Source organism: Mobula hypostoma, chromosome 9, assembly GCF_963921235.1.
Source record: "Mobula hypostoma chromosome 9, sMobHyp1.1, whole genome shotgun sequence".
Taxonomy (NCBI): domain Eukaryota; kingdom Metazoa; phylum Chordata; class Chondrichthyes; order Myliobatiformes; family Myliobatidae; genus Mobula; species Mobula hypostoma.
Genome location: NC_086105.1, coordinates 63,613,244 through 63,635,276, shown reverse-complemented (window position 1 = coordinate 63,635,276; position 22,033 = coordinate 63,613,244). Strand labels below are relative to the sequence as shown.

Genomic DNA, 22,033 nt, shown 5'->3' with positions numbered 1-22,033 from the left:
GTCTCGGCCAAATGCACCCTCACAATGCCAGCCCTCCTGTTTTTACCACATACAAGCTCAATGTGGCTTGCTGGTGGTTGTATCTCACTGTTACAAATGTCATTCCCACAGGAGTTATCTTTTATCCAGTGTAAGTTCTCAGTTGGCTATCTCACAAGATCACAAAACAAAGGAGCAGAAGTAGGCCATTCGGCCCATTGAGTCTGCTCCGCCACTCCACCATGAGCTAAACTATCCTCCCAGCTAGTTCCAAATTCCAGCTTTTTCCCCATATCCCTTGATACCCTGACTAATTAGATACCAATCAGTCTCCTCCTTAAACACCCTCAATGATCGGGCCTCCACAGCCTGTATGTGGCAACGAATTCCTTAAATCCACGACCATCTGGCTAAAAAAATTTCTCCTCATCTCTGTTTTAAATGGGTACCCTCTAATTCTAAGACTGTGGCCTCTTGTCCTGGACTCATCCACCAAGGGAAACAGCCTTTCCACATCTACTCTGTCCAACCCTTTCAACCGAAATGTTTCTATGAGATCCCCTCTCATTCTTCTATACTCTAATGAATACAGTCCAAGAGCTGACAAACGCTCCTCATATGTTAGCCCCTGCATTCCAGGAATCATCCTCGTAAATCTTCTCTGAACTCTCTCCAACATCAGAACATCCCTTCTAAGATAGGGGGCCCAAAACTGCACACAGTATTCCAAATGAGGTCTCACCAATGCCCCATAGAGCCTTATCAACACCTCCTTACTCTTATACACTATTCCTCTTGAAATAAATGCCAACATAGCATTCGCTTTCCTTACTGCCGATCCAACCTGGTGGTTAACCTTTAGGGTATCCTGCACAAGGACTACCAAGTCCCCTTGCACTTCCAATTTTTGAATTTTCTCCCCATCTAAATAATAATCTGCCTGATTATTTCTTCTTCTAAAATGTACAACCGTACATTTCTCAACATTGTATCTCATCTGCCATTTCTTTGCCCACTCTCCTAAACTGACCAAGTCTCTCTGCAACCTTTCCGTTTCTTCAACACTTCCTGCTCCTCCACCTATCTTGGTGTCATCCGCAAACTTGGCCACAAAACCATTTAATCCATAATCTAAATCATTGATGTACATTGTAAAAAGAAGCGGCCCCAACACCGACCCCTGCGGAACACCACTAGTAACCAGCAACCAATCAGAATAGGATCCCTTTATTCCCACCCTTTGCTTTCTGCCTATCAGCCAATGCTCCACCCATTCCAATATCTTTCCTGTAATTCCATGGGCTCTCATCTTATTAAGCAGCCTCTTATGCGGCACCTTATTGAAGACCTTTTGAAAATCCAAATACACAACATCCACAGCCTCTCCCTTGTCAATCCTATTTGATATTACCTCAAAAAATCCCGATGGGTTGGTGAGGCAGGATCTTCCCTTCATGAAACCATGCTGGCTTGGGCCTATCTTGTCATGCATCCTGAGGTATTTCATAACCTTGTCCTTGGGGATCGACTCCAATAACTTTCCAACTACTGATGTCAGACTAATAGGTCTGTAATTTTCTTTTTGTTGCCTCCCTCCTTTCTTAAACAGTGGAACTACATTTGTGACCTTCCAGTCCTCCGGAACCATATCTGCAGGCTTCAGTTTAGTGTCTCTGAAATGCCATTCAAACTCATTTTGTGGAATGACTGAAACAGCTGAGCCAGTGTCCAATTCTATTTTAATTAATTTGCTATACATTTCTAGTGTAAGCCATATTGCTTGTCTGTTGTTAGTTTTCACATTGTAGATTTCAAGGCTACTCAGTCCTGTGTAACTCTCATCATTTTCATCAATAGCATGCAGATTAGTTCTCCACTTGCACATTTTATCTTTCTCTCTCCCACGTGCAGTCCATTTATTTTTGTCTGCTGACATATTTTTTGTATGTATCCTACTTTTTTGCATTTTCTGCAAGTTTCACCTTTAAACCTTCATTGGTCTGATATATGTGAGCCCCTGCCACAATGGTAACACAGTTTTTGTTTGTCCAGGTAGGTTTCTGTTTAGACATAGCAATTTTGTTCACACTCACTTTCATTCCTGATTACAACTCAGTTGTGTCTCGGGATGCCATTTCCATTGATACAGCAATTTCAACTGCTCTTTTAAATGTGAGTTGTACCTCAGTTGGGAGTTGTTTTGAATGCTTTCTTGTAAGATTCCACAAACTGAACAATCTCTCAGTACATCAGTACGCTGATCACTGAACTGATAATGCTCAGACAATTTCTTTAATTCAGCCATGTAAGCTGAAATGGACTCCCTTTTGATGCTGCTTATGAACCCAAAAGTGTTCTTCAATCAACAATGGTTTTGGTTCTAAAAGTTCCTGCATTATTTTCATGATATTAGCAAAGCTAATTTTGGCTGGTTTGGTTGGTGCAGTTAAACTTGTAAGCAAACTGTATCCCTTTCCACCTATTACACTCAGCAAAACTGGCACTCACTTTGCATTGGCTATTTCAATTGCTTCAAAATATGGCTCAATTCATTCAGTCTCCATCATCCAGTTATCTCTTGTGCAATTGAACGCGCCTATCTTTCCAATGTAGCCAGCCAGCCTTTTTATTATTTATGATTATTAATACCTGGTACTCATTGTTAATGATCCCATGAATTTTGTTCATTTTCTGCCTTTTTTTACCGGAATGTTTTCTCCTCTAGCAAAGAAAATGTGCTGTGCTTTTAAAAAATCAAACACCTTGCTGTACTTTGACAGGTAGGTAGTCATCTCAGGTTTGTTTTAAAACTTACTCGTTGCCACTGTTATCTTTTGTACCACCAAAACTAATAGAAAGAAATATATGGGAGCCTGCGATTAGATAGGTACGTTGTTTTACTTTAGCGAGGAGTGAGTATATGACACGGTGGTGTAATGACGTATGCCATTCACGTACATTTACATATAACCCATGATGAATTATGTAAACAATGAAGAATGCTTAATCAAACAATAAATCTGGAACATTACTGAAATATTAAATACACAACAACTATTTGTTTTGTAGCCCTGGGCCTGAAGTGATATCTGATTCTATTTCTAAAAGCAAATTACTTAGATCATTGCCGAATTCTTGTCTGTGGGAATTTCATGAGCACAATTTCACTGTTGTTTCTTGTCGTAATTTTGCTTACTGATGGTGCAACTGTAGAGAGACACAAGAAACTACAGGATGATGGATTCTGGAAGCAATGCACAATGTGCTGGATTGTGGTGGGAAATGGACAGTTGGATCCTTTATCTGGACTGTAGAATGGCCCAAATGGTCTCGTATTAGAGTCATAGTGCACTAGAGCACAGAAACAGGCCCTTTGCCCCATTGAGTCCTTACCAAATTGTCACTCCGCCTAGTCACATTGACCCACACCATGGATCATAGCCTCTCATGTCTCTCCCATCCATGTACTTATTCCAACTTATCTTAAACGTTGTAATTGAACCCCACACCCACCAATTTTACTGACAGCTCGTTCCACACTCGCACCTCCCTCTGAGTGAAGAAAGTCCTCCTCAGGTTCCCCTTAAGGAAGGAAAAATGGAAGAGCAAGTTATTATTTAAATGGTAAGATATTGCAGCATGCTGCTGTGCAGAGGGACTTGTGCATGAATCACTGAAGGTTGGTTTGCAAGGGCAGCAGGCTATCAGGAAGGTAAATGGAATGTTGTCCTTCGTTGCTAGAGGGATTGAATTTAAGAGCAGGGAGGTTATACTGCAACTGTATAGTGTACTGGTGAGGCCGCACCTGGAGTACTGTGAGCAGTTCTGGTCTCCTTACTTGAGGAAGGATACACTGGCTTTGGAGGTGGTGCAGAGGAGGTTCACCAGGTTGATTCCAGAGATGAGGGGGTTAGACTATGAGGAGAGATTGAGTCGCCTGGGACTGTACTCACTGGAATTCAGAAGAATGAGAAGAGATCTTATAGAAACATTTAAAATTATGAAAGGGATAGATAAGATAGAGGCCGGAAAGTTGTTTCCACTGGTAGATGAGACTAGAACCAGGGGACATTGTCTCAAGATTCAGGGGAGTAGATTTAGTTTGGAGATGAGGAGGAACTGCTTTTTCCAGAGAGTGGTGAATCTGTGGAATTCTCTACCCGATGAAGCAGTGGAGGCTACCTCAGTAAATATATTTAAAACAAGATTGGATAGATTTTTGCATAGTAGGGGAATTGAGGGTTATGGGGAAAAGGCGGGTACGTGGAGATGATTCCATGGCCAGATCAGCCATGATCTTATCGAATGGCGGGGCAGATTCGACAGGTCGGATGGCCTACTCCTACTCCTATTTCTTATGCTCTTAAATATTTTATCGTTCACACTTAATCTATGACCTGTAGTTCTAGTCGCAGCCAATCTCTGTGGAAAAAAAACCTGCCGGAAGCTTCCGACCACCTCGTGTCTGCGCGGGTTCCGGAACTTCCCGCGTCGCTCCTGCCGCTGCCGGACTCTGGAGGCTGCTGCACCCGGAAGCGGGGAGGAGAGGCTGAAATTGGAAGCAAGCAGTTCGGAGCGGAGTCAGGAGGTAAAATGGTGACATCGATCCCAGATCTTGGATCCCGGTCCCCTCTGCCCTAATCCAACCCAGGGTCCCAGCCCACGGTTTTCAGGCTCCGGCCTCGGCCACCGACTCTCCCCTGACGATTTGCATTCTATATCATGGAGACGAACTCAATCTGTATCCTCTCCACAACCCACTCCTCCGAACAACCTCATAGAGTTCCGCAACACCCCTCACCTCCCCGTCCACCCATACCTCGCCCCACCCCCACCCCGTCCCTCCCTCCCTCGCCCCCTCCACCCCGTCCGTCCGTCCCTCCTTCCCTCGCCCCCTCCACCCCGTCCGTCCGTCCGTCCCTCCCTCCCTCGCCCCCTCCACCCCGTCCGTCCGTCCCTCCCTCCCTCGCCCCCTCCACCCCGTCCCTCCCTCGCCCCCTCCACCCCGTCCCTCCCTCGCCCCCTCCACCCCGTCCGTCCCTCCCTCGCCCCCTCCACCCCGTCCGTCCCTCCCTCGCCCCCTCCACCCCGTCCGTCCCTCCCTCCTTCCCTCGCCCCCTCCACCCCGTCCGTCCGTCCCTCCCTCGCCCCCTCCACCCCGTCCGTCCCTCCCTCGCCCCCTCCACCCCGTCCGTCCCTCCCTCGCCCCCTCCACCCCGTCCGTCCCTCCCTCGCCCCCTCCACCCCGTCCGTCCGTCCCTCCTTCCCTCGCCCCCTCCACCCCGTCCGTCCGTCCCTCCCTCCCTCGCCCCCTCCACCCCGTCCGTCCGTCCCTCCCTCCCTCGCCCCCTCCACCCCGTCCCTCCCTCGCCCCCTCCACCCCGTCCCTCCCTCGCCCCCTCCACCCCGTCCGTCCCTCCCTCGCCCCCTCCACCCCGTCCGTCCCTCCCTCGCCCCCTCCACCCCGTCCGTCCCTCCCTCGCCCCCTCCACCCCGTCCGTCCCTCCCTCGCCCCCTCCACCCCGTCCGTCCCTCCCTCGCCCCCTCCACCCCGTCCGTCCCTCCCTCGCCCCCTCCACCCCGTCCGTCCCTCCCTCGCCCCCTCCACCCCGTCCGTCCCTCCCTCGCCCCCTCCACCCCGTCCGTCCCTCCCTCGCCCCCTCCACCCCGTCCGTCCCTCCCTCGCCCCCTCCACCCCGTCCGTCCCTCCCTCGCCCCCTCCACCCCGTCCGTCCCTCCCTCGCCCCCTCCACCCCGTCCGTCCCTCCCTCGCCCCCTCCACCCCGTCCGTCCCTCCCTCGCCCCTCCACCCCGTCCGTCCCTCCCTCGCCCCCCCACCCCGTCCGTCCGTCCTTCCCCCCCACCCCGTCCGTATGTCCCTCCCTCCCCCCCCACCCCGTCCGTCCCTCCCTCCCTCGCCCCCTCCACCCCATCCGTCCTTCCCTCTTCTCCCCTCTCATGAATTTCTGGGTCCTTCCTTTTACACCCCCAAACTCTTTCTCCTGCTGCTCCTAATCTCCAATGTTCCAGACACTCTTTCCCCACCTAGGCCTTCCCGGGGTTTGGACCCTCTTCTTTCTTCAACCACCTTCCCGGGGTTTCAGAATCGTCTTCCTCTTCTCCCCTACCCACCATCCCAGGATTTGTGGGTCCTTTCTGCCCCCAGGGCTCTGCCACTACTCTTGGAGCCCAGCTGACATTAGAATGTTCTGCCTGGCTCAGATATTGACAGATCCTCTGGGGCCTAATGTTGTCTGGTCTGATTTACTGATGGAAATTAATGTGTCGTGGTAATCATTGCTATTCCACTTCTGAGCATTTCTGGACAGTAATCAGCTACAGATATTTTCTTTGGAAATTCTGTGCTAATTCAACTCTGCTTAAGATGGTTTGTTTACTCAAGTCTTTGCCAGTATGTAAACACAAATGATTGTGCAGATACTGGACACAGAATGCTGGAGGAACTCAGCAAGTCAGGCAGCGTTGATGGAAATGAATAAACAGTCAATGTTACAGGCTGAGACCCTTCATCGGGACTGGAAAGAAGGGGGTAGAAATCAGAATAAGAAACTGGGGGAGGGGTGAGGGGATGGTGGGGGGAATGAAATAAGTAGCTGGGAGGTGAAAGGTGGAAGAAGTACTTTACTATTCTGGCTTCTTCCCCCTTCCTTTCCAGTTCTGATGAAGGGTCTCAAGTCCAAAATGTCGACTGTTTATTTTCCTCCATAGCTGCTGCCTGACCTGCTGAGTTTCTCCAGTATTTTGTGTGTGTTGTTCAAGCTTTCCAGCATCTGCAGAATTTCTTTTCTGTAGAAAGTGAACCCATAACTTGTGGAGGAAGTTACTGTGAGGCACTGAAAATCATAAACACGAGAGATTCTGCAAATGCTGGAAATCTGAGCAACACACAAAGTGCTGGAGGAACTCAGCAGCCCAGGCAGTGTCTATGGAATGGATCAAGAAGAGTCTCGGACTGAAACATCGACTATTTATTAGTTCCCATAGATGTTGCTTGACCTGCTGAGTTTCCCCAGCACTTGTGTGTGAAGCATTGTAAAATTTCAGTAAAAATGTAGAACGATCATGTCAGTTACTTCAACTATTTTTGATTCAAGGGGAAATATTTCAGGGGAAACAGACTGTATCCTCAAGTTTAGCAATTTAAAGAGCAGCTCTGCAGAAGCCCTTGCAGATTCAGCTTTTGGGAAGTGGTGTTGAATATGAATATGCTTGCAGCAGCTGCCACTGAATTGTCCTGAAACTGGGTATCGAATCTTGTCTCTGCAGCTTTCTGAAGAGAAGGGATTTCAAACGCTTCAGACATGCAGAGCACAAAGAATTACTTGTGGCTCATCTCCGATATCCTCGGCCAAGGAGCCACAGCTAACGTGTACCGTGGCCGCCACAAGGTGAGCTCTGGCATAGTGTCATTGACCTGAGTCTCTAGTCCTATTTCTCCCTCCTACACCTCCTGTTTATTATTCACTGCTCTGGAGAGTTAAACTGGTACTGCTACTTGGTTGGTGCTAGATTTAGAATGACATTTTTACTTCAATGAAACAATTAAATTTTGTTTTGAAATGTTGGGTGTTACCAGTCAGTTTATTTCGTATCTTCTCAAAGTATGTGGTGAATTAGATCCCAGTTGTACTCATACAGCACAGAAACAAGGCCCTTTGACTCAACTGGTCCACGTTGGGTCCATATTCTTCAGCCCCGCTCCTCCTGACAGCCAGGACCCCCGTACAGTCTGCCTGTCTCCCTCTCTCCTCGCTACCGCCATCAGGCAGAAGGTGCAGAAGTGTTGGGCTCCGTGCCGCCAGGTTCTGCACCTGGTCCCACATCGACGGCTCCGCTCGCCCTCGGCACTGCACTGACTCTGGAGCTCCTGGACTCACCTTCGGGGAATCTGCGGCTCGTGTCCTCTGCAGTTTGCCCTCTTTGTTTTTTTTTAATTTATTTTTATTGAAGGAATGACACAGTACAGAATATATAATGGGTTACATTTTCCTTCATTTTGCTTTAGTATCGCACCCCCAAAACAAACCTCCCCCCACCCGCCCTCCCCGAACATATCATGGCAGCTAATATATTTACAACACAACAATTCACAAATACAAGTACGGACATTTCACAACCATACCCCCATACTACTGCAAGATGACGGTTCACACACATCTGCAACATGTCAGATGATCCAAAATACACTCATATTTACAATTCATCAACCACCCTGTGAGGTAAATTATAAGCGTGTTAAATGGGAGGCAACTTCCCAAGTACAATCAAATGCCCCCAACTAGTAGGTAATTCCTTAAGACTCCCAAAATATGATAAGAAAGGTCCCCATTTCGAATAGAACTTTTTCACAGACCCCCTCAAAGTGAATTTAATCTTTTCTAATTTCAGAAAAAACATTACATCTTCTAACCAAGCAGCAGCAGTTGGGGGAGTGGCAGATTTCCAAACCAGCAAAATTCTCCTACGGGCCAATAGCGATGTAAATCCAATGATATCCGACTGGCTTGCATTTAAATCCAAATCATCATCTGCCACACCAAATACAGCTATAAGTGGGCAAGGTCTCAGTGTCACCCCCAAAACCTCACTGATAATTTTAAAAACCAGTGCCCAATAGTCATCAAGCCGAGGGCATGTCCAAAATGCATGTACTAAACCAGCCGGAGAGAAGGAACACCTGTCACAGCCAGCGTCTGTCCCAGGGTATATGTCTGCAAGTCTGGCTTTACTTAAACGTACCCTGTGTAAAACTTTGAATTGTATGAGCCCCAGTCTAGCACATGATGATGAGAAATTAACCCTGTTCAGTACTTTTGCCCAATATTCCTCCGCCAGATCCATACCGAGGTCGTCCTCCCACCTCGCAGGTGGTAGAACAGGAAAAGACGGAAATTTTTCCTTGACAAAGTAGTGAATCTGTGGGTATTTTAAAAAATGATTATGCAGAAGGCCATACTTACCGTGCAGGTTATGAAAACTATCAAATAAAGATCATCAAGGGAATGGCGGCGTAAGGAAAAGGTCTCTCGACAAAAAAGAAGGTAAACTGTCCCAAAATCGAATTTAGACAAATACTTAATATTGCATAACTATATTAATAAAAGGGGCAAGGATGATGTCTAAGAACAAGAATAAAAAGTCCGCTTCGAAGGCTGATAAACATGAAGAGATGCAGCAAGGCGACGGGCCTAGCTCCCCCACGGCAAGCCAGGACGGAGATAATGAGGGGGAATCGGTGACTCTGTCTTTGATTCTCGGAGAGATTCGTGAGTTCCGACAAGATAACAGCAAACAGCTGGAAGATATTAAAGGAGAAATAGTAAAAACTAACTCGCGGATAGATGAAGCCGAAGCGAGGATTGTTGGAATTGAAGAGAAGCTACAAAATGCCGAGGAAGTGATAGCAGAAATGCTGAAGCTACAAGACCAGCTCCAGTGGAAACTAATAGATCAAGAAGGCCGCTCAAGAAGGGAAAATGTGAGGATCTACGGAGTTCCCGAAGGAACCGAAGGTAAACCCGGATTGATGATTCCCTTCGTGGAGAAGCTGCTTAGAGAGAACCTTGATATACCGGCCGCAAAAGACCTACAGATAGAAAGGGCTCACCGCGCGTTGGCACCACAGCCTCCGGCAGGCGCCCAGCCCAGATCGATTCTGATCAGATTTCTCAGTTACAGAACGAAGGAAGAGGTGCTTAAAAGAGCATGGCAAAAGAAAGGTTTCATGTGGAACAACTGCAAAATCAGTTTAGACCACGACTACGCACTGGGGATTCTTGCCAGACGGAAGGAATATACGGAAACATGGAGAGTCCTGAAGGAAAACAACATCAGATTCCAGACCCTGTATCCAGCTCGGCTGAGAGTCTTTTACGACGAAGGGACAAAAACTTACGCTACGGTGGAGGAGGCAACGTTGGACCTGGCGGACCGGGGACTACCTATTAAAGTTATCACCCAACCGGAGTCGCTACTGGAGAGGATTCGGCAGAAGTCGTGGCAGTTAGTGGGGCGAGGACGCTCCACTCGAACCAGAGTGTCAAACTACAAGGAAAAGCTGCAAATATTCAGACGCGAATGTACAGAGAATACAGATTAATTAAGAGAAATGACTGAAAAGAGTAAATCGGACTTAAAAGTAAAATGAAAACTGGTAACTGAAAATAAACTAGGCGGAATAACTTGAATGATAGCAATATGGTCGAGACATAAATAGGAGAAAATTCTCTATGATTATTCAAACTGCTGAGGGCCCTCTAACACAGGGTGAAGATAGAGGTTATCGCTCTGAACTGAGGCGGGTCGGTGCTCAGGCCTCACTGTGGGAAGTCGGGGAAAATTTTCAAATGTTATACGTTCAGAAATGTCTAGGGTGTGGTTATATGTCTTGGTTTACTGTTGAGAAGGGATTGCTTACTGTTTGGTTAGAAAAGGAGAGTGCTTTTTTTCTATTAGAGAAAAATGCAAACTGAATTGGTAAAAATAATTTCCTATAATGTTAATGGGGTTTTGAATCCAATTAAAAGAAATAAGATTATGTCTAAATTGAAAAAAGAGAGGGCACAAATAGCTTTCCTCCAGGAAACACATATGAGCCAATCTGAACATGGAAAATTAAAAAGAATGGGCTTTAAGCATGCATTTTATTCATCATATAAATTGAGTCACAAAAGAGGGGTAGCTACTTTAATATCAAGTACTCTTAATTATGAACATATTTCAGAGACTAGAGACAAAGAAGGACGGTTTGTAAAAATCACAGGAAGAATAGAAGGTACAGAAATAACATTGCTGAATGTTTATGCTCCTCCAGGTAGTGAATGGTCATTTTATAGACACATTTTTGACCTAATGGTCAGTTCTCGAGGGGTAGTAATTTGTGGAGGGGATTTTAATATTAGATTAAATCCTATATTAGATTCTTCAAGAATAGTTACTCAGAATAAACCTCTGACTCGGAAAGTGGATTCATTGATGGAGGAGTTGGGAATTATAGATGTCTGGAGGGAATTACACCCTACTAGTAAAGATTATACATATTACTCTTTCCCTCATTCAGCCTATTCAAGGATAGACTATTTCTTTATCTTTAATACAGATAGACTCAGGATAAGAAACTGTAATATTGCAACAATTGATCTGTCAGATCATAGCCCAGTCTCTATGTCTCTGATCCTGGAAAGGAAAATGAGGAAAACACTATGGAGGCTAAACTCACATATACTCAATAACCCGAAAGTAATGGAGAGATTAAGGGGAGAAATCAAAGAATATCTAGACCTTAATGACACGGGAGAAACATCACCAGTGATTTTATGGGATACATTGAAAGCTGTACTGAGAGGGAAAATTATTTCCATTACTACTCACATGAAAAAAATCAATGCACAAAAATTAGCAGACCTTCAAGGAAAATTAAAACAACTTCAAGTTGTAGATAGCAACAAAAGTAATTCAAATCGAAAACAGGAAATTAGGAAATTGCAAAGTGAAATTGATGATATTTATACGTTGGAAACTCAAAGAAATTTTCTTTACCTGAGACAAAAGAATTATGAAGTAGGAGGTAAATCAGCTAGATTATTAGCATATAAATTACGAAAACAACAAGCAGACAATACAATTCATAAAATAAAGAATCCAAAGACAAAGCTTGTGGAGAGTACAATAGGGAAAATTCAAGAGAGTTTTGTAACATATTATCGAGAGCTGTACTCCCAACCCCGGGCCCCCAATGAGCCCTATATAGACAGTGTATTGAATTTTTTAGATCTACCTAAACTTACAGATTTACATAATGAAAGTTTATTAGAACCAATAACTGTCAAAGAACCGAACATGGCCATCTCTAGGTTAAAGGCTGGAAAGTCCCCGGGTTCTGATGGGTTTACCTCAGAGTGGTACAAGTCCCTGAAGGCACAGTTAGCCCCATTACTACTTAACACCTTTAATTGGATCTTGCAGAGAGGAGAAACTCCACCTTCCTGGAGAGAAGCGATTATTTCAGTTATTCCTAAAGAGGGTAAAGATAAACTAGAATGTGGCAATTATCGGCCAATTAGTGTTCTTAATTTAGATTACAAACTATTTACATCTATATTAATGCGCAGATTGGAAAAGCTTTTACCTGGCCTAATCCATTTAGACCAGACTGGATTTATTCAACAAAGACAAACACAGGACAACATAAGGAGAACTCTGCACATATTAGAACAGGTTAATAAGAACGAGACAGAGACAATGGTAGTAGGATTGGACGCTGAGAAAGCTTTTGATTTGGTTAGTTGGGCATTCCTATTAGGAAGATTCGGCTTTCAAGAAAGGTTTATTAAAGTAATTCCGACTCTGTATGACAGCCCAACAGCCCGAATTAAGATAAATGGGGACCTCTCTGACTCCTTCATTTTAGAGAGAGGCACTAGACAGGGATGCCCAATTTCTCCTCTCCTTTTTGCGCTATATATTGAACCACTTGCCCAACTAATAAGACAGAGCGAAATCGTAAAAGGTATCAAGGTGGCAGGGATTGAACAGAAAGTGGCGTTATTCGCAGATGATGTATTGGTCTATCTGAGTGAACCAGAAAAATCATTTATAGGATTGTTTACACTGTTGGATGACTTTGGGAAAATATCAGGTTATAAAATAAATGTAAAGAAAACGCAGGTTATGTCCCTAAATTATACACCATCCAAAAAATTGCAGGATACATACGATCTTAAGTGGGAAGCTAAATCATTAAAATATTTAGAAATAACCCTGCCGAAGGATCTTTCAACACTGTCACAGGTAAATTATGGACCATTAATCTCAGAGATAAAAGCAGATATGCATAGATGGAATCTTATCCCCTTTTTAAGATTAAATTCAAGGATAAACACTATAAAAATGAATATTCTTCCTCGGTTATTATATCTTTTCCGTACTTTACCAGTGGAGGTGGATGATAATCAATTCAGGGAATGGGACAAATGGATTTCCCGCTTCATTTGGCAAGGAAGGAAACCTAGAATTCGATATAACACCTTACAGTTAGGGAAGGAAGGAGGAGGTATGGTTCTTCCTTGCCTGAGAAATTATTTTTATGCCTCACAGATAACCCCTCTGTTATATTGGTGTAATAGGGAATATAAGGCTAAATGGAAGAAAATAGAATTTGGATTAGTTGACGGTTTTCCTCTTCAGGCCTCAATAGCTGACAAAGGATTGATGGCCCAGTTGGAAAAATTTAATAATGCTTGGATAAATCTTACATTAAAAGTATGGCAGAAGGTGGTTAATTCATGTGGAATTAATAACATGTTAAAACTCTTTAAGTGGTGTGCATATGATACCGAATTCCTTCCCAGCAGAGGAGATAAAAGATTTGAGCTATGGATAAAGAAAGGTCTTACAACCTACCTCTCATTTATAGATAAAAGAGTATTACAAAGTTTCCAAATCCTGCAGAACAAACATGGCCTAGAACATAATGACTTTTTTAGGTACCTTCAAATACGAAACTATGTTAACCAGAGTTGTAGATATACAGACCTATCAACAGTAGAATTAGAATTTTTCAAGATTCTGAATTCGGCTTGCAGTTCAATACCTAGTAAATCAGTTTCTCGCCTATATAATGCACTCTCCCATGCTAAAAATGTAAATACACTGTATATTAAAGAGAAGTGGGAGAAAGAAGTGGGGTTGGTACTTTCAGAGGAGGCTTGGGGGAAAATCTGCAGCTTTCAATGGTCCTCGACTAATTCTTTGACTTGGAGAGAACATTGTTGGAAAAACATTATAAGATACTTCAAGACCCCATATCAGGAAAAATATAAAGATACAAATGTGATGTGTTGGAGAAGGTGCGGCTCCAAGGAGGCAAATCATTTTCATATTTTCTGGGATTGCCTTAAATTAAGTCTATTTTGGGAAGGTATTCATAGAACATTAGTTAAGGTACTTAGGTCCCAGATACCTCTGAACTTTGAGACGCTCTATTTGGGGCATGTATTGTTCCTTGAACAGAAGGAAGATATAAAGTTGCTGCAGGCCCTCTTAGCGGCAAGTAAGAAATCAGTCACTAGAAAATGACTAAATCCAATACCACCTACATTAGAAGATTGGTACGAAATTATCTTGGAAATATTTAAAATGGAAAAGTTGACTTACTCCCTGAGAACTCAAAAAGAAACATTTTATCAAATCTGGAATAAATGGATTGAATATATAACCCCAATGCGAGCAGACTTTAGATGACTCTCCTAATGATTTATATTGCTCTTCTCATCAACACAGTAATATTGCTAACGTAAGCACCCCTAGTCTAAATGTTTGTTGTTTTTTGGAAAAAAGAGAATTAACACAACTAAAGGGAAAGATTTGGGAAAGGGATAAAAAAAATGAAAAAATTAAGTAAATAAGTACATAGGGATTGGATAATTATGTCTGCGGGCAGGAACAAGCACGAACAAATTGGGATATAAACACCTACAATGGTTGGTATATAGGCTTGTATGCAACATTTTGGACCAGTGGAAATGGTCCAGAGGGGTTGTATGGAAACTATTATTACCATTTTTCTTAACAACTAATTTCATTACTTAGCCTAATAGGTTAGATTTACCACAGTACATAATTATCTATTTAAATATTTATTTTCCTTTTATATCATCTCAATGTGTACTTAAGAATGTATAAATAATTGTAGTTTTATACATATAAAAAAAATGGAAAAGGTTATATGTGTGAAAAAAGTACATGATAATTGTGAATTCCTTATCCAAATACAAATAAAATTTTAAAAAAAAGAAATCTATCAAATATGTTATCAGTATACAAATCCTTAATGCGCATAAGACAGTTCAAACCCCATTGTCTGAAAGCTGAATCGAATATGGAGGGAGGAAATAAATGGTTTTTATGAATGGGGCCCAAAACTGAAGCTGATATGAACTTATAGTGGCAGTGAAATTGATTAAAAATTTTGAGGGTAGAGAGCACGACCGGGTTAGATGTGAATTGAGAGGATTTCAATGGTAAGGAAGAATACACCAAAGCTGGGAGAGACGAGGAGTGGCAAGACCGTGACTCAAGCAGGCACCAGATTATATCTGGCCGGTGAAGCCAAAATAATACTTTTTGAATGTTCGATGCCCAGTAATAATGAATAAAGCTGGGAAGACCCATTCCATCTACGTCACGACCTCTTTGGAGAGTGTGCTTATTAACCCTTGGGACCTTATGTTCCCAAATAAAGGAGGTTATAACTTGGTTGACTGATTTAAAAAATAACTTCGATAAGAAAACTGGCAAACACTGAAACAAATAGAGAAATCTAGGAAGTATAGTCATTTTCACTGACTGAATTCTTCCAGCTAGAGTAAGGGGTAAACTGCGCCATCTCTCGAAATCAGCCTTCATTTGGCTAACCTGAGGCCTGTAGTTAGCTTCGAACAGAGATGTAAAAGAGCGAGTAATATGTATTCCTAGGTATACAAAACCATCTTGACATAAAGGAAAAGGCAAAGATTCCTGTCGGATCTGTAGGGCCAAGTTATTAATGGGAAAGCATTTGCTTTTTTGAAACAACACACATCAAAGTTGCTGGTGAACGCAGCAGGCCAGGCAGCATCTCTAACATTAGTTAGTCCTGACGAAGGGTCTCGGCCTGAAACGTCGACTGCACCTCTTCCTAGAGATGCTGCCTGGCCTGCTGCGTTCACCAGCAACTTTGATGTGTGTTGCTTGAATTTCCAGCATCTGCAGAATTCCTGTTGTTTGCTTTTTTGAAAGTTCAGTTTATAGCCAGAGAAGGCTCCAAATTGACCTAATAATGACACAATAGCAGGACTACTACCTACAGGGTCGCTAACATAAAGTAAGAGGTCATCAGCATATAGGGAAATACGGTGTTCCATGTCCCCTCTTCTAACACCTTGAAATAATGTAGTTGACTTAAGTGCAATAGAAAGAGGCTCAATTGCAATTGCAAAAAGAAGAGGGGACAGTGGGCAGCCTTGGCGAGTGCCACGTGTTAATGGGAAATAGTCAGATCGAAAATAATTTGTCTGTATACATGCTAAAGACGAGTGGTATAATAGCGTAACCCAAGCTATAAATATTCTGCCAAATCCAAATTTCTCCAAAACACTAACAGGTATACCCATTCCACTCTATCAAACGCCTTCTCCGCGTCCAAGGAGATAACAACCTTTGGACTTGGAGAATCACTGGGTGAATAAACCACATCAGCCAGTCGACAGATATTAAAAAAAGAATAGCGATTTTTAATAAAACCTGTTTGATCATCTGAAATTATCTTGGGAAGGGGACATTCTAAACGACATGCAAGCACTTTAGCCAAAATTTTCACATCTACATTCAAAAGTGAGATGGGGCGATATGATCCACATTGAGTCGGGTCCTTGTCCTTTTGAAGAAGTAGTGAAATAGCTGCCTGTGAAAGAGAAGGGGGTAAGGAGCCATTCTCCAAAGGTTCCTGAAACACTTCTAGAAGGACCGGTATGAGCTTATCCTTAAATTTCTTATAAAATTCTATTGGATAACCATCAGGACCTGGGCACTTACCACTCTGCATAGCCATAATGGCATTATTAATCTCTTTCTGCCCAAGAGCCCGATCTAGGTTCTTCACCTCCTTTGGTTCAAGAGTTGGTATTTTCAAATTATCTGAAAAACGTTCCATATTTGTTTTATCTGAGGGGAACTCTGAGGCATACGGAGAGGAATAAAAAGTTGCAAAGATGTTATTAATCTCTTTTGGATTGCTTGTCAAGTTCTGGTGCGTGTCTCTTATCTGGGGAATAAGTTGTGATACAGCTTGACGTTTCAACTGATGAGCCATAAGCCGGCTCGCCTTGTCACCATATTCATAATAGAGGCCACGTGTCTTAAGAATTAATTGTTCTGATAGGTTTGTAGATAGAAGATTAAACTTCGCTTGTAAATCAACCCGGCTTTTATATAATTCCGCAGTGGGTGCCTCAGAGTATTTTCTATCCAGGTCCAAAATAGATTGCAATAACACTTGCATTTCCTTCCTACGCTCTTTATTGGCATGTGAAGTATAAGATATTATTTGACCCCTCAAGTAAGCTTTTAAAGTTTCCCAAAGTAAAGCGTACGATACCGACTCAGTTTTGTTAGTCTCGAAGAATGTGTCAATGTTAGCCGATATATAACTACAGAATTTCTCATTAGAAAGCAAAAGGGGGTTAAGTCTCCACAGAGGCCGTTCTCTAACGTTTAAAGGAAAACATAGGTCCATTTTCACGGGCGAGTGATCAGATATAACTATAGCAGTGTATTCAATTTGTCTAATCATTGGTCTCAAGGAGTTATCTATAAAGAAATAGTCTAGCCTGGAATAGGAGTGGTGAACATGAGAGAAGAAAGAGAATTGCCTAACTGATGGATTCAAAAATCTCCAAGGATCCATATAACTATTTCGTTGCATAAACCTCGAGAAGGCCTTTGCCATACCTGAAAATGTTCCCCTAGGGCAAGACCTATCAAGCAGTGGGTCAATAGCACAGTTCAAATCTCCGGAAAAGATTAGCTTATGTGTATTTAGGTTAGGTATTAATGACAAAACCTTATTTGCAAATTGGACATCGTCCCGATTAGGAGCATAAACATTTACCAAAATAAAAGGTATCTGAAAGAGAGAGCCAGAGACTATAATAAAGTGGCCATTAGGGTCACTGATTACATCAGATGGTGTGAACTGCATTCTTTTGGTGATTAATATTGCCACCCCCCTGGACCTACTATTAAATCTGGAATGAAAAACCTGACTAATCCATGCTTTACGAAGTCTATTATGGTCTTCCACTCTTAAATGTGTCTTGTAGAAATAGTATATCTGCTTTTAATTGTTTCAGATGAGAGAAAACTTTAGCTCTTTTAACTGGACCATTGAGCCCCTTTACATACCAAGAAATAAAGCTCACAGGGTGGCCTCCGTCAGCAGCACTCACGTTAACCATATCAAAAGACACACAGGGCCTACAATCCAAAACAGTGCAAGGGTATAAGTTGCACACAATAACGCACAATGAAAAGAAAGTCTGATCAATCCGTAACACACAAAAGAATAAACTGCCATGGTAATCTCCCAAAACACTCCCCCCACCCCTTTACACAAACAACAAAAAAACCCAATTAACCCCCGAAACCTAGATCTACCTCCCCAATTGAGGATGATCGCAGGCAGTACCCAACAAAAAACTTCCAAGGTGTTCCCCATACAACCCAACTTTCAATCTAATCTAGGGTGGCTCCCCTCCTTAACATTTATCCTATCACTTATACTACCTTTAATATAACATACAGGCTAAAGATGACAGATCAAGCTAAGCATTAAAAACAAAAAAAACACTGAGCAACTTAAACGCCTGAGATACAAATCCCAAATATTTACATTTTGCTGGTTGAAAGTTTTTGTTAATCAATTTTGGCAGCATAGCAGTTCGACCCGATCGCGTTCCTCAAATTAAACTGGAAAAAATGAACAAAGAAGTGGATTGTGAAAATTAACAGTTTGCCTCGGCATGAGGTCCCTTCCATGCTACATGAATAACCTAAAAAAATATCATTGCTCTTCTCGTTCTTCTTCTCCCCAGCGCGAATAGTAAAACTCTTTGGCCGCCTCTGATGTATTGAAATAATGCTTTTTACCTTCATGCATGACCCAGAGCTGGGCAGGATACAAGAGGCCAAACCTGACCCCTTTCCCATAAAGCAGGGATTTCACCTCCTTGAAAGCTGCTGGTTTTTTATCCAGCTCCACACTAAAATTTTCATAAAAAAACCTGCGGTGTCCGTGGAAATACAGCTCCTGCTTCCGTCTATTGATGATGCGTTGCTTATCTTGAAAGGAGTGAAAGCAAACCAGGAACGTCCTTGGTCTCGTTTGCTTGGCTCCAGAGACACAGGATGGTTTACGTCCGACTCGGTGAGCACGCGAAAGTACGAGAGGCCTTGGGAAAAAATCTGTCCCCAGCACTCCGTCAAAAAACTCGGTCATAAATTTAACAGGATCTGAACCTTCCAAATTTTCAGGAATGCCGACCATTCTCAAATTGGATCTCCGCGACCGATTTTCGAGGTCATCTAGCTTTCCCTTCAGAACTGCGTTTTCGCTCTGCAACACTGCAATGGCGGCTTTGGCGCTCACCAGTCGGTCACTGTAATCATTCAGGCCGTCTTCAATCCCACGAATGCGTTCGTCGTGTGACTCGTAAGCAGACATAATTTGTTCCATGGTAGCAGTCACTGGTGATAAAGCATCTTCAAGTTCTCTTTTTAAGGCAGAATGCACCGCTTGTGTCATGTCAGTAATAAGTACTAAAGGAAGCCTCTCCAAGTCATCGGGTGGTGCAGGTCCGGGTCCAGGTCCAGCAGCATGCAACGACGCCATTACTGTAACATCCGCCTTCTTGCTCGAGGCTTCGCTATCTTTTTCCCCAGTTTTACTTCGAAGGTACATTCTACTTGCCATTTCAATGTCCAGCTATGTCCCGCGTTGTTCACAATGGTAAATATTCAGTTATCTCGAGCATATGGCAAAGATAAACAGGTAGATTTTCAATAAAAATCAGGAGCCACACTCACACGCACCGTCTCACTCCATACTCGACCCCAGAAGTCAGTTTGCCCTTTTTGTGCACAATGGATGCTTGCTGGCCTTTGTTAATGCGTGGTTTTTCATGGATCTATTGTGTTCCTTTCTTTTCCTGTGACTGCCTACAAGAAGGCGAATCTCAGGCTAAATCTACACTAGACCGGATAATTTTGAACACTCCAGTTCAGCATAAAAACGTCCACACCAGGCGTCCACACCAGGCGTTTTTGAAAATATCTCCGTCCACATTAAAACGGGAATTTGGGCGAATCTCCTACTGGGCATGCGCAGGACACATCTACAGAAAACAAGCGAAGAGGAAACGGTATACTTGGTGCGCGTTTGTCCAGTTACAGACTAGAAAAACTTAAAAAGGAAATTGCCAAATGATGTACAGCTGTTGGCTCTCGCGCAGGAGGACTTAAAACTAAAAAAACAAATATTGGAGCGTATGGTGGCAACCGACAGGGAGTTCACAGACAGTATGACCCAGCTGACGACAAACATTGAAAAACCAACTAACTCTGTTACAGAGGGATTTGCAATGATGAGGAATATGATGCCCCCCCCCCCGGTACTTTTCACTGCCACAATACCAGCTTCACAGCCACTACAATAGCTACACATATGGACACACAGACCCCTGGGTGGCCCCACCAGCATCTTCCCCACTCCCACAGAGGGGTCACCCTGGAAACATTTCCTACAGCCATAGTCTGTTCACCGATGACAGGGACGACAGGTTTTTTAAAACCTCCGGTTATCCTGTACACATTACAACGCCGATTGGGCGGTGCAGTGTGTATGGGGTAACTGGAGCTTTTTAAAAACGCTGTCATGACATTCTGGAACAGATGGTGGTGGCAACGCAGCATTTCATTGTTTTCTTGAACGCAACCTCCGACACCACAACAATAATATCTGATGATAGTTGTGTAACGGCCTAATGCAACATTGTATGGAGATACAAGATAACACTGATGCAGACATGTTTTATACATTTAACAAGGTGCTTTATTAATGTATTGCTTGTGCAAACATTCAATAGATGCCATTGTCACTACTTCTAAAATGTCATTTTTAAGTAGTAGCTTATGTTTGGCATAGACGTGAAAATGTTAAGGCCAGAAAAGGACAATTGTAAGTTTCACTTTTACTTAGGTAAAAATAAAATCACTTTTACCCAGTAACTCGTTTTATTGCACATGTTAAATACAGCAAAATAATATGGAAAGACATGGCAAAAGTAAGGGCAAACAAATGAGGTAAAAGCAAATTTCATTTTTGCCCCGTAACAAGCCTTATTGCATTTAGTTGTACCTGTCGTCCCTTTCATCGGTGAAGAGACTATGGCTGTAGGAAATGTTTCCAGAGTGACCCCTCTGTGGGAGTGGGGAAGATGTCGGTGGGGCCACCTGGGGGTCTGTGTGTCCATATGTGTAGCTATTGTAGTGGCTGTGAGGCTGGTATTGTGGCAGTGAAACGTACTGGGGGGGTGGGCATCATATTCCTCATCATTGCAAATCCCTTTGCAACAGAGTTAGTCAGTTTTTCAAGGTTCGTCGTCAGTCGGGTCATACTGTCCGTAAACTCCCTGTCAGTTGCTCCGTACGCTCCAGTATTTGTTTTTTTTAGTTTTAAGTCCTCCTGCGTGAGAGCCAACAGCTGTCTGTCATTTGGCAATTTCCTTTTTAAGTTTTTCTAGTCTGTAACTGACAAACACGCACCAAGTATACCGTTTCCTCTTCGCTTGTTTTCTGTAGATGTGTCCTGCACATGCCCAGTAGGAGGAGATTCGCCCAAATGCCCGTTTTAATGTGGACGGAGGTATTTTCAAAAACGTCTGATGTGGACGCCTATCGTTTTTACGCGAAACCAGCGTTTTCAAAATTATCCGGTCTAGTGTGGACGTGGCCTCAGGGTTGTAAATGGTATACATACTTTGATAATAAATTTAGACCATAAGACATAGGAGCAGAATTGGGTCATTTGGCCCATCGAGTCTGCTCTGTCATTCCGTCATGGCAGATTTATTTTTCCCCTCAACCCAGTTCTCCTGCCTTCTCTCTGTAACCTTTGATGCCCTGACTGAACAGGAGCCTGAGGACCTCACTTTAAGTATACCCAGTGACTGGGCCTTCATAGCCACCTGTGGCAATGAATTCCACAGATTCGCCACTCTCTGGCTAAAGAAATCCATCATCTCTGTTGTAACGCTGTGCCCTCTGGTTCTGAACTCCCCTTCTATTGGAAGCATCCTCTCCACATCCACTCTGTCTAGGCTTTCAATATTGGACGGGTTTCCATGAGACCCCCCCCTCGTTCTTCTAAACTCCAGTAAGTACAGGCCCAGAATCCTCATACATTGACCCTTTCATTCCTGGAATCGTTCTGATGAACCTC

General features: G+C 43.4%; 1 protein-coding gene across 1 annotated transcript in view; it reads left to right on the top strand.

Moving 5' to 3' along the window:
• The first annotated feature begins 4,455 nt into the window (after positions 1-4,455).
• The window catches only part of tbk1 (TANK-binding kinase 1), an 81,227-nt gene continuing 63,649 nt past the window's right edge, over positions 4,456-22,033 (top strand). Inside the window, exons 1-2 of the mRNA XM_063058412.1 lie at positions 4,456-4,567; positions 7,267-7,388. Coding sequence (XP_062914482.1) covers positions 7,302-7,388 — 87 coding nt within the window. The 5' untranslated portion in view covers positions 4,456-4,567; positions 7,267-7,301. The remainder of the gene's footprint in view (positions 4,568-7,266; positions 7,389-22,033) is intronic.